A 16,661-nucleotide genomic window follows, 5' to 3' on the forward strand; every position below is an offset into this window, starting at 1 on the left:
GACCCATCATTTGAATCTCAAAAACAAAACTACCCATCTCAAAAATTGATGAAATCTTGCAAAATTCAGCTTTCAAAGGCACTCGCCACCATGCTCCTCACCATTTGCATGGCATAGACGCCACCTAATTTCTTCTAATCAAAGGATGCAACTGCGAACTGCTGCTCTCCCTCACTGTCAGCAACAGTGCATTTTCTGGGCAACTCAAATATCTGATCGCTGATCTGACCCAAGCATCCTATTCCATTGATGACTCCACTTTTGCATGCAATGTTTAGAACTACCAAATCCCAGAATGGCTATAAAAAAAATCCCAAAATCCCAAGATTTCTGGTTTCTGGGTAGGAAAAAGAATGAATGGGAAGCTGGATGGATGATTGAATGATTTAAAGGAAAAGACGGATATGAGAGAGAGAGAGAGAGAGAGAGAGAGAGAGAGAAGAAATGGATATGAGCTGTTGGTGCGAAAATTGTGAGGGAAGAAGCAGAAAATGGATGATCTGATGACCATTTTTTTTTTGTGGATAGCTGGGGACCCAACGGGCCCAAGGGAATGATCTGATGATCATTAATTGTAAAGGAAAAGCCAAATATATTATTGGCTTAATTATTAAAATTAATTTTAAAGATTTTTCAATCACTTATATTACTCTTCTCGTCAAAAAAAAATCACTTATATTACTCTTTTTACGTCTATATATATTCATAATTATATAATTAAATATTATTAAATTAAATAAAAATTAAAAAGTTGACATTTTTTGTAAACTCTCATTTTAATAATTATACCCAGTCAAAGCATTTTTGTTTTGCAATTTACCAAACACCTATAAATTGCTTTTCATTCTCACAGCATTTTTAAAGATAGTTTACCAAACACCTCAGCTGCTTCCTCTCACAGTAAGTTCGGAAGCACTTCCTCTCACAGCAAGTTCGGAAGTGCTTCCTCTCACAGCACAGCAATCCCAAACTAAGCCTTAGTCTTTATTAAATCACTTTAACTTAAAACATTTTTTGGGCTCGGTCTGAAAGTTTCGGTCCTGACCCGGGCTCTCCAAATTTTACACAAGGCTCGGCCCGGGTCCGTGTCCATGCCCAGCCCTAGACTACTCTGGTGTTTGGTAAAGTCCCTAACAGCCTGCTTCTGCAGGAAGCCCTGGCTTTTTGAAGGCAAAACTTGAAGCAGCTCTAGGCCTCCTTTTGGAAGCAGCAGAAGCCGCGCGCTACTGTAGCGAAGGTTTAATGAATTTTTGGAGATAGCAGTGGGTACCCTCATGAACTTCAAGGAATTACACGAGCCACCCTCATCTCTTCCTCAACTCTCTCTCGGTGTTCTTAGCACGACGTCGTGCCTCCATCGGCGCCTCCACCTTTGCTGTCCCCGGTGGCCACGTTGAGTTCGGTAAGGGGTTTTGTTTCTGATTATGATTTCATGGGGTTTGATTTCGTTTCTTTGTCCTGAAAACCTGAAATCAAATAGTATTTTGAATTAGGTTCGATAAAATTTTGGGCTTTCTGACTGTATCATGATCTGGGTTGCTGTTTTTTTTTTTTTTTTTCCGATCATATCTGGGTTGCTGTTAAGAGTGATGTGTGTGACTATAGTTTGATATCTTGATCTGTGTTGATGATTATATGTGAATATAGTTTCGATTGTATGTCTGATTCTAGTTTTTCTAGTGCAAAGTGTAATTTGATACGGGAAGGAGCTAATGTATGATGAACAAGAACATAACTGCAGATAGATCAAACAATTGTAACAGTAATAGTGTATGACATTTCAATAGTCTAAACTAAACTGATAGGTTCTAGAGTACGTAATTGACTTCTCATTGTTGCGAACTTTGCTATTCCTGCATCTAAGGTACAAATGCTTGATCCTTTGTTATTGCTTACATGTTATGTCAACTTAATTTGGTGGCAAGGTTGCTGTCATATAGCTATTATCATACCCTTTGTTCATGTTTAATGGTTAGGCAAGTTTATGGTACACTGGCAACATCTGTAGGCTATGTGTATAAACATTTTCATGTCTCTTTTTTGTAACATTGTCATCAATTCTTTCTTTGATAATTGAAATAATGTTTTTGACATTGATAACTACTATCTAGGAAGTTGATTCTGATCTGGTTAGCAAGGGATATTGAGTATGAACCTTTGTTTTCCTTTTGCTGTCCAGAGGGCATTCCAGGTTTTATGCTTCTATCCAGATGTTGTAATTTGGGATTTTTTGTTCACTTTGTGTTGGTACTGAATTTACTCTGGTTTTACTATGCATATGACTTGTACTCTGTAAACTAGAACTTGTAGTGCAGAAAGCAAAGTGTGTGAGAGATAACAGTCAAAATTCACTAGAACATAACAGAAAAGATAAATTTTAACATTCTCAATCATGAATAAGCCCAAAGTATACATCAGAAAAGATATAGACAAATAATATGAGACGCACGGTGCAACACTTACTAGATAATACAAAAGTTCTCCTAGCAATCTTAATAACAACCACAAACTCAATTGACATAAAACTGCAGAAATTGTTTTCTACATTGTCTTTGTATTTTTCATGTTTTTTATGAGACATCGAGTTATTTAGCATTACGATTACGAACCACATTTAGATTCTTATTATTAATAACTGATTTCAGAACATGGGGAGTGGTGAACCAGTGTGCTGTTGTATAACCTTTGCTAACAATAACTTGCTTAGGACACCGTTTCTTTTTGCATGCTCCTGGGACTATGAGGGTGTTAAGATTTGGAATTTGTATTTTTTCTAGTACATAATTATTGAGGCTGAACAGCCTCAGAGGGAATGTATCTATATGTTTGCGTGTGTATGCAGTGTGATAAAGGATGAACCTCATCAGTCTTTTCAATTACATGGTTGCATTGGAAAGCTGCAGTTAGGTTTCTTGGAGGGTTTCTGTGTCGTTTTGCATTGTTGTGCTGATGTGATTTGTTCCACCTTGTGCGTATCTTGTTGGTGCTTTCATAAAACTGCGTTACTTGTAAGTGAAATACTTTGTATTGATCAAAAGAGCCACATCAATCGAAAAAGCAATGACTTAGCTCCTGCGCCTTATGAGTTAGCTCTTGCACTTTGTGTTGCTTGCAATGCTGTATGTGGTTCTTATAGTTCTGATTGTTGGAATTTCTATTTTTTGTAGGCTGCTTGGATTAAAGCTCACCAAGAGGAAAAGAGACAAGCTGTGGGATTCTCAAGTTAAATGAGGGAAGATATGAAGGAGATTAAGTGATAAGAAAGTTTCTGCAATTGATCAACCTAATGATCAATGTGAATTTTTTTTGTGTTTCTTTTGTATTGTTACAGGAGAATACTTCGTGTATAAAAGTCAATTCAGTTGATTGGATTGGATTCCTGAATTTAAAGCCATCATAGTCAAACTGATTGACAGGTTTTCTCCTATTGAAATATTTTTCGTATCCAATCTTTCAAGTTCAGTTGATTAAATTGAATATTTTACCTACTAGAAATTCCCATTACGTTAACAATATGGTAATATTTAAAATTGTTCAATATTAATTATATAATCACCATGATTTATAAAAATTGATAGTTAAAAATAATTTATAATGAAGATTTAAAATAACAAATTGAACTATATTATATTACCAAACAATTAAGGAAAGAAATTCTTTCATGTCCAAGTTGGTCATTTTACTAACTCACAGCATTTTTAGTTTTAAGTTTACCAAACACTTTGTCATTGTTACTCACAACACTTATAAAAATTCTTTGCTTTTCAGCCACTTATTTTCAGAAATAAGCAAAAGCTAACTTTTCTAAAAGCACATCCGTATCAAACTCATCCTAAAAACAAGTGCCACAGTTCTGGCTGAGGTTACTTCAAAGGATAGCAAAAGAACTTCCCCCAATTTGAAAGACAGCCAATCAAATTGGGACGAAGAAAGTCACTACTACTAAGTGGGTGCAAATTCTTACTAGAAAACTCAAGTTCAAATGAAATGAAATGATCAAACTAATTAGTACATGATTGTGCTCAAACAAGAGCATCTTATTTATGCCATACTCACAGGCCACAATTCAGATAATTAACTAATGAGTTGCGAAAATGTAATCTCTGGTTGTCCCAAGGAACTTGCAGGGTGGGATGATAAGACCTGAGAAACCTTGTGCATTGTTGGCCTGGATTGTGGATGGGGATGTTTGCATGCAATTGCTAGGCTTGCAATGGTTACCAATTCATCCTGAACATAAGGTGTGGGAGCGGGGAGGCGTTGGTCCAATACATCCTTCAGCAATTTGTCTCCATTGGCAGGTGAAGTCGAAAAAGAAGAGATGACTTCACCCAGCTGCTTCCCCATTATCACTTCCAATGCTAGCACCCCAAAGCTATAAACATCGCATTTCTCAGTTACCTTCATTGTGTAAGCTAGCTCTGCCAAATACATAATGTACGTCTATATATAAGAATGTATATATAGGCTAAAGTACAAAATTTAGGAAACATGTGTTAACTAGTTTACCTGGTGCTATATATCCATATGTGCCTGCACGGGCAGTCCAATTCAATGAGTCTGCATTTAGAAGCTTAGCGGTGCCAAAGTCTGAAACACAAGGCTCATATTCGTAATTGAGCAAAATGTTGTTGCTTGATATGTCTCGATGCACTATAGGTGGTGAGCAGTCATGATGCATATAAGACAGGGCATGAGCTACACCTTTCACAATCCTCACCCTTGTGCTCCAGTCTAGCTTTTGAGCTTCATATTCATTGCTCAAGGTTGAACCCAAGCTACCTTTTTCTAGGTAGTCATAGACCAAAAATGAGTGATTGGCGTGTGAACAGAAACCACGAAGTTTCACAATGTTCCGGTGCCGTATTTCTATTAGTGCCCTTATTTCGTTAAGGAATTCCTTCCGAGACGACTCCTCGCCATCAAGTATTGGGTGGAGTTTCTTCACTGCAACTATACTGCCTGATAGCAGCTCTGCCTTGTAGACACTTCCGGATCTTCCCTTTCCAAGGCAATATAGAGCATCAAAATCATTGGTTGCGTTGATGATTTCATCATACATTCTTCTTCCATCAAATTCAAATATGGAAAAAACTTCTCTATGCTCCACATTGCTCTGCTTTGTATCCTGCTCTTTATTTCTTCTTTTTGTAACCAAGGCAATTCCAAGGAAGGCAAGTAAAAGTAAAATTGTCCCCAAAACAGGGAAAATAATTATAAACATGAGTCTTCGATCCTTTTTTGTGGTATGCTTATTTTCCATGGAGGGGCAGGGTTGAAGTCCTGCAATAATGCCACACAATCCTTCATTGCCTTCCAAAGGAGCATCTTGAAATGCTTTGTTGTTGGGGACCGGACCCTGCAACTGGTTGTAGGATATGTCAATTTGAACCCAGCTATGCATTTGTTCAAAATTTTTGGGTATGGAACCAGAAAGTTTATTGTGGGAAAGATTCAGAATCTCCAAGCTTTGCATTTGGCTCATTTCTGATGGTATTTGATCCTCAAGTGAATTATGACTCAAGTCTAGCTGGGACAAGTGGACTAATTTCCCCAATTGAAATGGAATTTCTTGGCTGAATTTGTTGTTGCTCAAATTCAAGTAGTGTACTTGAGAAAAGTCACCTAAAATGCTTGGAATTGACCCATCGAATTTGTTGGTTGACAGGTCAAGATATTCAAGATCCTTTAATGAATCTAATTCTGAAGGTATGTGACCCGAAAGTTGATTACCATTCAAATTCAGACTCAGCAAAGAAGTCAATCTCCCGATCTCATTTGGAATCACCCCAACTAAACCATTTGAAGAAAGATCGAGTGCTTGAATTTGGGTTGCATTGCCGATCTCAGGTGGGAGGCTGCCAGTCAGGTTGTTTCCTGCAATTCGTAGGGTTGCCAACTGAGGACAAAGCCCCCACATGGGTGAGATTTCACCGTAGAAGTTGTTGTGGCTAAGGTCTATAGTGTGAAGATTTGGATAGGCACCAAATTCTTCAGATATATTGCCTGTCAAATGGTTATCTTGAAGGGAGACTCTTATTAAACTCTTGCACATTTTCATGCTTTTGGGTATTGGACCCGTCAATTGGTTGATTTTTGCAGTAAAGTTTTTCAGTGATCCACCACGGCAAATATTTTGGGGTAAATGACCAGAAAGTTGGTTACTATCCAACTCGAGTATAGTCAACTTCATGAGATTTCCTATCTCTTGTGGGATGGAGCCAGAAAGTTGATTATCACGGACGAATAAGGAAACTAAGTTACTCAAGCCACCAATTGAAGGGGGAATGGAACCATTCAGTTGATTCTCACCCAACGCTAGGTCCACAATTGATTTCAAGTTCCCAATCTGTTCCGGAATAGATCCAGATAGGTTATTTTGGTAGAGATAGAGACTGGTAAGGTTTGTCAGATCACCTAAAGATGATGGGATTGAGCCAGAAAGTTGATTTCTATGTAGAGCCAAAGAAATCAGGTTGCTCAAATTTCCTAAAGAAGTGGGTACAGAACCAGAAAGTTGATTTTCATGGAGATACAATGAAGTCAGGTTCTTCAAATTACCCAAAGAAACCGGGATCATACCTTCTAGACTGTTGTCACTCAGAGCAAGCTCAGAAAGAAACGTAAGTTGACTTATCTCGTGAGGAATTAAACCATTTAACTGGTTGTCATTTAGGTGCAGGACCTCAAGATTTGTTAGAAGACCAATTTCTGATGGGATTTGCCCAGACAACTGGTTAACAGACAGATCAAGATAGATGAGTTTTGAGAGGGAACTAATCTGAGGTGGGATGCCATCACGGAGTTCATTCACGCTGAGATCAAGATATTTAAGATTTGGGAAGGACAAGAATGATAATTCATGAAGCGTACCTTGAATACCGGAATTGGTGAGGTTTATCCTGTTGACACTTCCAGCAGTGTTGCATGAAATGCCTGTCCAAACATTGCATGGACTTGCATTTGCTTTTGGATTGGTGGAATTACTGGGAGAGTAAGTCCATGAGGTCAGATTATTTTGGGTTTGGTTTTGAAAACTGGCTTTCCATTTTAGAAGAGCCTCTGCTTCATTAGAACTAGCTGAAGCAAAAGCATTGTTTGGTGATGAAACCAGCTGAGCATACATGATAACGCAAGCTAGAAAGCAAGCTTCACCATAAAAAGTTGATGTGCTCATGGTTTTGAATTTATTGGCTGTATGAAACGTTTTAGTACTCAAGGGCTTTATTTATAGTGTTCTACGTGTGCCCTGGTTCAGACTTGAAAAATCTGTTATAATTTTGCTTGCTGAAATTTGAACTATGGTTTTTGTTAATCTGGGGAGACTTTGGAGCTTTTGTTTACTTGAGTCCAAGTCTCAACAACCCCTGAAGTTGAAATCATTCTTGTCTTTGATTTCAAAATCAAAGTGATAGAAGTTAGAATGGCCAAAATAAAATATTCATTTTTCTTTTAAGTCCTGGCATAGAATTTACACAATCACCATGCAACAGATGAAGATGAATCGTACTCTAGTTTCCTACCGTTCTGCTGCTGCACATGTTCTTCAATTTTGTTTATTTCCAATTTTTCGAAGGCAATGTAATTTTGTGAGAAAAAAAAGAAGCTGAAAATACAAGATAAAATAGAGGGCAGGCATTCTCATAAAAATTTAATGATCTATGAATGTCGAGGCCGGTTTTTGTATGAAACGTTATAGACAAATGGAGAAAACTAGTGTGTATGAAACGTGGTTAATTTTGTATAAATACAGCTAGTATCTGAGGTGTTCTATTACAGTTCAGAATTTTTCTTTTTTTCTTTTTTCTCTTTTCATCAAATGGAGAAGGGGAGCTCTAGGACATGACCTAAAAGATCGTTTAATACTTTTTGTCTTGTATACATTGTATGAAGATATCAAATTATGAAGTTTATATATTAACTTCCACCATTTCCACTTCTCTCTTTCTCTTCTACTGGAAAAGAAAGTCCATGAGGTCAGATCATTCTGGGTTTGATTTCAAAACCTGGCTTTCCATTTGAGAAAAACCTCTATTTCAATGGAGCCAGCAAAAGCAAAAGCATTAATTGTTAATTTGGTGATGAAAGCAAATGGAGCATAAAAGATAACGCGAGCTAGAAAAGAATCTTTAACATGTTGCTGTTAACCTAATTTTAGGTGTGACTAGTCCAAACAAGAATATGTTTTCTTATGTTAAACAGAGAGTAGATTTAATCATAAATTTCCCATATTGATCTTTTCGGAATAAGATTTCTTGTCATATTATGTAATCTTTGTACTTTTACCTCTCCATATAAAGAGCCCTATTATCAATGAAACATACACAGTTCTCTCTCAAATTCTATCATTCTACAACACGATATCACCACTAGCTATAACCCGAGCACCGAAAAGCCAGAAAATCTCTAAAACCATAAAACCGAAAACCACCACCATAAGCTACCTACTCCTTGCTCCCTAGCATTCCTCTGCATGTGCCGCTTGTGCCCTTGCGCCTTCTCCTGTGCCTCTGCACATCTTTTGTGCGTCTTGCTCCTGCTAGCTCCTTCACACGCCAAGCTACAAGGCTTCTCCGAATTACTCCGAACCAAGTAAGTTATTGTAAAAGTTCTTACTTTCTTACACACACACACGCACACACACACACACACATATATATATATATGGATTAAATTCAGTTTACTCCCATAAACTTTATGCCTAAAATCAGATTGGTCCATATTTCTGAAAATCGATTACGATGGTCCCCATACTCTCAAATGACATCACCCGAGTCCAAAATTTGAATTTAGCGCAAAAGATGACGTCATGTGCTGAGTTGAAGCCAACACAAGGGCCCACTTTTCAGATTCTAGAAGGGCAAAATTGACATTTCTAAATTAATCTAATTTCTCATTTTTTTTCTCTAACTCTCTCTCTCTCTCTCTAGATCGACGACCACGAAAACCCTTCTACCACTTCCAGTTCCACCTCCCTTCGATCTGAAGCTCCACACCATGCCGTCTCGCTCCTCGTCCTCCTCCTCGATCGGAATCAGTGGCGTAGGCACAACCTTCTCTCTATCTCCCCAAACCCGATTAAAGCCCTAATTTCTCACATTCACCCAATTCCATCAAATGTCACCCCCGGTTGGTTTCTCCATGACCTCTGAGTGGAGCTCTGGCGACGTAAACTTCGACCCGAAGCCCAACTAGATTGCAAATTGAAGGAATCGAGCAAGGGTTTGGGGTGTGATGGAGGTGGTGGTATTCTGTGGGCGAGGACCAAATCAGAGCTGGAGGCCGATGGGCCAGAGAGCCCTAGCAGCAGCGGTTATGCCTGCAGGTGGGGCACTCCTGACGTCAGGCTATTAAGGAAATCAAGTACTCGTCCATGAGTAAGTACTATTTTTCTTTGGATTTGAATTGGATTCAAATTGCTCTTGTTGACTTTGATTTAGATCTGTTGAATCAAATTGTAGTCTTTTTCACTACTATTGTATAAAGTATGAACCTTTTGGCACATTAATTGCAAAAAATAACTAAAGCATGAACCTTTGAAAAGAGGAAATGAACTTTGCTATAATGAACAGATGGATCTTCTTATTGATTTCTGATGGCATGTGATAACAATTCACAATTGCAACTAGCTAGCTATTGTGGTGGTTTGAGATGGCACTATGAAATTGGGTTGTGCTTTGATTTTTCCTTATTCTTAGCAATGCATACATTTCAGATTAAAACAAGGTACAAGGCAGAGGCACCTTCTGATCATTACAGCAATCATATAAAAAAAAGGTTTCATCTTCTTTGTTGAGCCTAGAACAAATCCTGGTTTAACAGTTTTGTAATAATTCTAGTTTTCTGTTAATTATTTATTTTTCTAGTAAATTCTAATTCTTGTTGATTTAGTTTTTTTTTTCCTTTTTAAAAAAAGGCCAAAAGGGAATACCAGACAAGCTCTTCACTCATTTTTGGGGATTTTGCCGATTAACTACAGGGATCTAGGGCTCTGCATCAGTCTGGAAGAATAGAGAGGAAAATTGAAGTCTTGTTTTGGTGCAGAGTAGTTTAGAGTTGAGTAAAACCTCCAAATTTCATAGTTCAATGATTATGGCTTATGGTTTTCCCTTCTCTGTCTCGATTGATGTTTTCAGTTTATTGGTTTGCCCCTTGAGATGTCTATTTCAAGTATCTGCTATATTCTGTTGTTAAGAACTTCAATCACATGAAAGCTTGGTTGTATGAAGCTTGGTGTTAGTTGCATATTCCTCCTTTACTGCTTTGGTCGAAAATATTGTTGTTGGTGAAATTATTTTTTCTTGTTAGTCCTCAAATCTATGATCTGATTACACAAACTTGATGGTCACTTCGAGTAGCATAAAATTGATATATTATTTGCTTAATTTGATTGAGGTGTGAACCCGAGAGAGAGAGAGAGAGAGAGAGAGAGAGAGAGAGAGAGAGAGAGAGAGAGAGAGAGAGAGAGAGAGAGAGAGAAGAAAATAGAGAAAATTAGAGAAAAGAATTAGAAATTAGAACCCCCATGTCAGCTCCAACTCAGCAGATGACGTCATCTTTCGTGCCAAATTCAAATTTTGGACTCGGGTGATGTCATTTGAGAGTATAGGGATCATCGTAATCGATTTTCAAAAAGAGGGACCGATCTGATTTTAGGCCTAAAGTTCAAGGGAGTAAACTGGATTTAATCCTATTTTTTTGTTCTCTGGAATTCTAGTATCACTTGCCTATACCTTTCTCTCACGTGGGATTCAAGCCGAACTGTGGGGGTTCGTGCTGCTCTGAACTTCAGTTCGTTGAAGCCTTGAATAATTTTTCATTCCCGACCGTTTAACAGTCTCGTCTCTACTTCTTCGAATCATGTGGAGATTATTGCTCTTCACGAAACCATTCGTGAATGTATATGGCTTAGATCCATAATTACGCATATTCGAAGTACATGTGGTTTGAAGTCAACCTTAGATGAACCTACATGCATATATGAGGATAATGCTGCTTGCATTGAACAAATGAAGCAAGGTTTAAAAAAAGGCGACAATACCAAGCATATATCGCCAAAATTCTTTTTTAGTCAGGAACAACAAGTTCTCCTCAAAATAGAAGTGAAACAAGTTCTATCCGAGGATAATGTGGTAGATTTATTTACTAAGTCATTGCCTAAGACCACATTCGAGAAATATGTGTATAATATCAATCCACGAAAATTGTTCGAGCTCCTATGATTGTAGAAATCAGGGGGAGACATTGGCATTAGGGGGAGGTTTGACGCCCACATGGTATTCTCGAAATGTGATGCGTGTTGTACTCTTTTTTCCCTTCGACAAAGGTTATTTTTGTCCCAAAGAGTTTTTGTTACTCAGCAAGTTTTTAACGAGACAACTTTAAAAACATCATCGACGTTACATGATGTCATCATTGTCATGTTTGGACGTCACAATGGGGAATGTTGCAGTTAACCTAGTTTTAGGTGTGACTAGTCCAAAAAGCAATATGTTTTCTTATGTAATAGGAAGAGTAGATTTAATCATAGATTTCTTATCTCTTTTTGGAATATGGTTTCTTGTATTATTTTGTAATTTTTGTACTCTTACCCCTCTATATAAAAACCCCTATCAATGAAACATACCTAGTTTTTTTCTCAAATTCTATCATTCTACAACATAACATTAAAAGTTGTTGGTGTTTGCCAATTTCGGGGAGACTTCGGAGCTTTCCTTCACTTGATCGAGTCAAGTCTGTTATCTTTGAAGCTGGATTTGAAAATTTTGCATCTTTGTCTTTAAATTCAAAATGAATTGATATAATGGCCAAGATTCATTTCAAGTCTTGGCATAAAAGTTACATAATCAACTGTTGCATGAGTGAACAGATGGAATTGGTTTCTTGTTAATTAGGTGTTTTTTTTGGAGGGGGAGCTACAGCCTACAACATCAAAAAGTAAGATACGCATAAGGGAGGGGGGAGGATTGGAGCACCAATCTACAGGACACACCCTGCGCAGAGCCATATATGCCACCAGATCAGCGGCACCATTGGACTTTCTACTGACCCAGCACCAGTTGACACTATGAAAACGACTAGCAAGAGCTCGAATGCGCGAGGCAATCTAAGAAGCTGACCAGTCCACCGTTGAGAGGGGTTTTACCAAAGAAGAAATCAGAATCAACGAGTCGGATTCCAGCTGAAATGAAGAGAGAGAGAGAGAGAGAGAGAGAGAGAGAGAGAGAGAGAGAGAAGGAGGACGCTGCATTGAGGCCAAGGAGTTTGAGTGGCGTTAAAATGAGCGTGTTTGTTGGACTATTATCTTCTTCTTCTTTTTTCTTTGCCAAGGGTCTTGTCTGTTGGGTTATTGTCTTCTTATTTCTTATTTCTTTTTTCTTTCCCAGCGTCTTGTCTGTTAAGTACGTTATTGTCTTCTTTCTTTTTTCTTTGCCAAGGGTCTTGTCTGTTGGGTTATTGTCTTCTTATTTCTTTTTTCTTTGCCAGGGTCTTGTCTGTTAGGTACGTTATTGTCTTCTTTCTTTTTTCTTTGCCAAGGATCTTGTCTGTTGTGTTATTGTCTTATTCTTTCTTTTTTCTTTGCTAAGGATCTTATCTGTTGGGTTATTGTCTTCTTCTTTCTTTTTTCTTTGCTAGGGCCTAGGGGTCTTGTCTGTTGGGTTATTTTCTTCTTCTTTATTTTTTCTTTGTCTGTGGGTTATTATGTTCTTCTTTCTTTGCCAAGGGTCATGGTCTTAGACATGCAAAACACTCCTGGCTTAGCGCATTTACTCTATTAGACTTATGCAGTGGCGGAGCCAGGATTTTGAACATACTGGGGCACAAAAAACACTAATAATAATCACTTGGTGTGGTAAGATTGGTTGAGCTGCCTAGTATGGAACCCCCATGTCTAGAGTTCAAATCCCAACTCCCACAAGTTTGTGGCCATTAGGTTTGAGGGGTCTTCGAGTTAGTACGCATGCGGTGAGAGATTAGTTTGGCTTTGTTGGGATACTCTCGTGGACCTCGATCCAAATACTTGTTGGAAATTTTGTCGATGGATGCTACTTCCGTCACCAAATTCCATCTCCTACAAAATCACACAAATACAATATATATTAATAATAAATAATTATCATTATTTTATTGTCATATTGATTAAAATAACAATAATTATAAGACTTATCTCTTGAATTTGTAGGTGTCACGTCCCTGATTTTATACACAATAAAAATCGATATATAACCTCATAATTATATATGCGTGAACGTTCAGCCATCAATACAAAATACTTAGAAACTTTTTCCCTTTTAACCCAAGTACATATTGATGCCCTGAACCCACAATTCCAATATTGACTCGCTCCACAGAGTCACATAATACACAAGCTTACGAATTAAATTGTCAACAACAAAATAAAATGTAAATGCTCCTCAGAGCTCACTACAAGCGGAAGTCTTTTATAACGGTAAAGTCACAAAATTGACTTCTTACCATTAAGCTGCAAGCACGCTACCTCAACATCAGCCACGATTAACCTGACCTGCAGAAATAACCCCTACACCGTTGGAATGGTGTACCGGGTTGCCACACAACAAACCCAGTAAGCTTTTGCAAGCCCGTATGAGTAAACTCAAAACCACAAAGCAAAACACATTTCTTAAGTCGCCTAAACCTAAACACGATATGCACATATCTCACACCTACGGCCATCAATTCCATAACCTTCCATATCGTGCCTACATAAGTCAACTGGTGACTAAACTACATGCTCAGATTCTCAACCTAGCATCCCATTACACAAATTCAATCAACAAGACTTCCTCAAGCAATGTTTGACGCCATTCTAACGCACTACGGCAAATTCCAAATCACACTCATTCCCTCCCCCCTAGGAGCTTTTGTCATCAATATGACATCAAGTTGAAAACAATGAATCACCTTCCTATCCTCACCACAGAGTACAATTCGTCACCACTATGGCTCTTACGATAAATCAAATCATCAATCAATACAATCAAGAAGAAACAAAGCAATCATAATTCAAAACAAACAAAACAATTCATAGTAACCCCTGCATATAATTTAGTTCAGGAGGTCACATTAAGTCAAGCAATTCAAGTCAAAGTAGTCATCGTAATCTCACACTCTGACGTCTGTAGGTAGCCCCGACCATCACAACAACCTTCTCGATTATTGTTAACTTAATAACAATTCAGCTCCGTTACCGAGCAGTCATCAGACTGATCATTGCATAGATTTCACCTATCATCACACAGATACCATCATCCTACTGATCATCACACAGATAGCGATCATCCAACTAATCATCACACAGATATTGTCAGTCATCACACAGATAGCGATCATCACGCATATTCATCACACATATATCGCCGGTCATCACACAGATATCGCCGGTTATCACACAGATAGCGATCATCACATAGATTCATCACACAGATATCGTCGGTCATCACATAGATAGCGATCATCCAACTAATCATCACACAGATATCGCTGGTTATCACATAGATAGCGATCATCCAACTAATCATCACATAGATATCGCTGGTTATCACATACATAGCGATCATCACATAGATTCATTGCTAATCATCACACAGATAGAAATCATCACACAAATATTCCTACACAAGTTACACAGATATTTCTACACAAGCTTTACATGACAATCATCACAAAGATTCATCATACTGATGTCATCGATTCATCACACAGATATTCCTACACAAGCTACCATATCTTAAATCTCACTTAAGACGGTCATATTAGACCCATGGTATCTCAACACATGATATCCTACAATCACAACTCAATACACAATTTCATCAGTCATCACATAGATATCAATCATCCAACTCATCACACAGATTCCACCAATACATATATATATCACGCAAATATATATATATATATATATATACATGATCAACCACTCAGGAATGCCACTAATACCACTATAGTCACAGTTAATCCCATAACTCCAAGACAATATGGTAAACCCATTCGTGAATGAACATCGTGAGATTACTCACCTCGAAACTCCCGCTGCGTCTTCAATACAGAACAAAGCAGCCAACCCATAAAACAACTGTCCAAGAATACTTCGTCAAGTACCTAATCACAATCGGTTTCCACTTAGTAACAATTCACAAACGATTTAAGTCCGAAACCTCTGTTTTGAACTAAAATCCCCAAAGTGACGCCAATCGAGGTGAAACCACATCCGAGACCACCCAATGTCTCCAGAATACATCTACGATCGATATGCCGAAACCACAAGTCGATCGGATAGTCGGATCCTCACGGATCGAAACATCGAACGGTCCGAAACCGTAAAAACCCTAACATGCTCATACGATCTCCAAAAATTACAAACAATATATCAAAATGCTAGTATCGACGAGTAGATCGAACTCAAGAACAGAAACTATCCCTGAGGTGGCCGGAAACTGCCGGAAAACACCACCATAGTGGCGGCGCCGCCGCCGGCCCAAAGTCTGAATTTGACAAAACTCCCAACACCAAAGTTCTTCATCTCAACTCCAATTTAAACTTTCATAACTACACCAAAGTCCAATTATAAACCAATCGATCAAATTTTACCTTAGAAGCCGACAGATCCGATGAACCCTAGTTTTGAATTTGCTCCAATTTGATCTCCACAGATGAAATCGATGCAAGCCACTTTGGGGGAAATGATCTATGTCCCTTGAAGTGCAGAATCCCTTTTGGAACCGCCGCCAAAGGTGGCCGGAGCTGGGAGAACGAAGATCGGCAAATAGAGGTGATTCCGACCTCTTCTCGGGTTTTTCTCGACGTTGTTGCACGAGCTACAGCTCGACCTGCCCTCGATTGCTTCCACAGACGTGTAGAGGGCAGCAAGGCGAACACAACCCACCTTGAATTGAGTCCTATGGTGACCGGAGGAGGAAGAACGAAGTCGGCGAAGTGGAAGGTGCGACGCGGCTCAGGAGAGGAGAAACAGAGCTGGGTTTCCCAAAATGGAAACTTGGCCTTTTCTGCAATTTCCGGAAAAATCCTCTATATATACCAAAATGGAAACTTTTTCCGACGGCCATAACTTCTTCATACGAACTCCGATTTTCGCGTTCCCCATGTCCACGAACTCGTATCGACGCGCTCTACGACTTTTTTGAAGGAAGTTTTTGGAGAATCTCAACGTATAAAAAGTCAACCTTTGCAAACCCCCTAAAACCATATTCTTCAAATAATTATTCGTCCGAAACACTTCCGCTCTGTCCACGAGCTACGAAATCGTCCAATAACCACAAATTAGATTCTGGAAAATACTCGGAAAATAAATACAAATTTCCAGGGCATCACAGTAGGCTTCTAATGAACACATCATTAGAAAAGAGTTTAAGGTTGAGTCGTGTAAACATTGCCCTTAAGAGTATATTTCGCCCCTCGGAGACAATGTCTCAGTGTAGCAGGTTTTGGCGCCCTATCCTCCAGGGTACAACAACTGTTAATCCTTGTAAGCGTACACTCGCAATACTTGGATCCTAGAACAACTTGATAATTTCTTTTGGCATAGGAAATGAGGAATTTTTACAGCATAAGATTGACTAGAATATGAGAAAAGAACTCTTGAGGAAAATGTATGGTGATCATACATATACATCCATAAT

At 38.5% G+C, this 16,661-nt stretch overlaps 1 protein-coding gene and 1 long non-coding RNA gene across 3 annotated transcripts; one reads left to right on the forward strand and one right to left on the reverse strand.

Annotated features, from left to right (window-relative positions):
* Positions 1-1,094: 1,094 nt before the first annotated feature.
* On the forward strand, positions 1,095-3,451 carry LOC112192105. The gene is made up of 2 exons (XR_002933360.2): positions 1,095-1,402; positions 3,168-3,451. It is a non-coding gene; the product is annotated as an uncharacterized LOC112192105 (long non-coding RNA).
* Positions 3,452-3,775: 324 nt separating this feature from the next.
* On the reverse strand, positions 3,776-7,304 carry LOC112192102 (MDIS1-interacting receptor like kinase 2). Of its 2 annotated transcripts, none has more exons than XM_024331669.2 (2): positions 4,510-7,302; positions 3,776-4,421 (listed from the first exon to the last, which is right to left on the reverse strand). In XM_024331669.2, exons 1-2 carry the CDS (start codon positions 7,175-7,177, stop codon positions 4,075-4,077), a joined length of 3,015 nt encoding a protein of 1,004 aa, XP_024187437.1. In that variant the 5' UTR covers positions 7,178-7,302; the 3' UTR covers positions 3,776-4,074. The 2 variants fall into 2 exon arrangements, with proteins under 2 accessions (XP_024187437.1, XP_040372094.1); XM_040516160.1 differs by having other exon boundaries at positions 4,211-4,375; positions 4,510-7,304.
* Positions 7,305-16,661: the final 9,357 nt, after the last annotated feature.

Source organism: Rosa chinensis, chromosome 3, assembly GCF_002994745.2.
Source record: "Rosa chinensis cultivar Old Blush chromosome 3, RchiOBHm-V2, whole genome shotgun sequence".
Taxonomy (NCBI): domain Eukaryota; kingdom Viridiplantae; phylum Streptophyta; class Magnoliopsida; order Rosales; family Rosaceae; genus Rosa; species Rosa chinensis.

Coding starts and splice junctions, on each gene's coding strand:
- LOC112192102 (XM_024331669.2), bottom strand. CDS start 7,177: ATGAGCACATCAACTTTTTATGGTGAAGCTTGCTTTCTAGCTTGCGTT. Junction 4,422..4,509: donor ATATGGATATATAGCACCAG/GTAAACTAGTTA, acceptor TGTATTTGGCAG/AGCTAGCTTACACAATGAAG.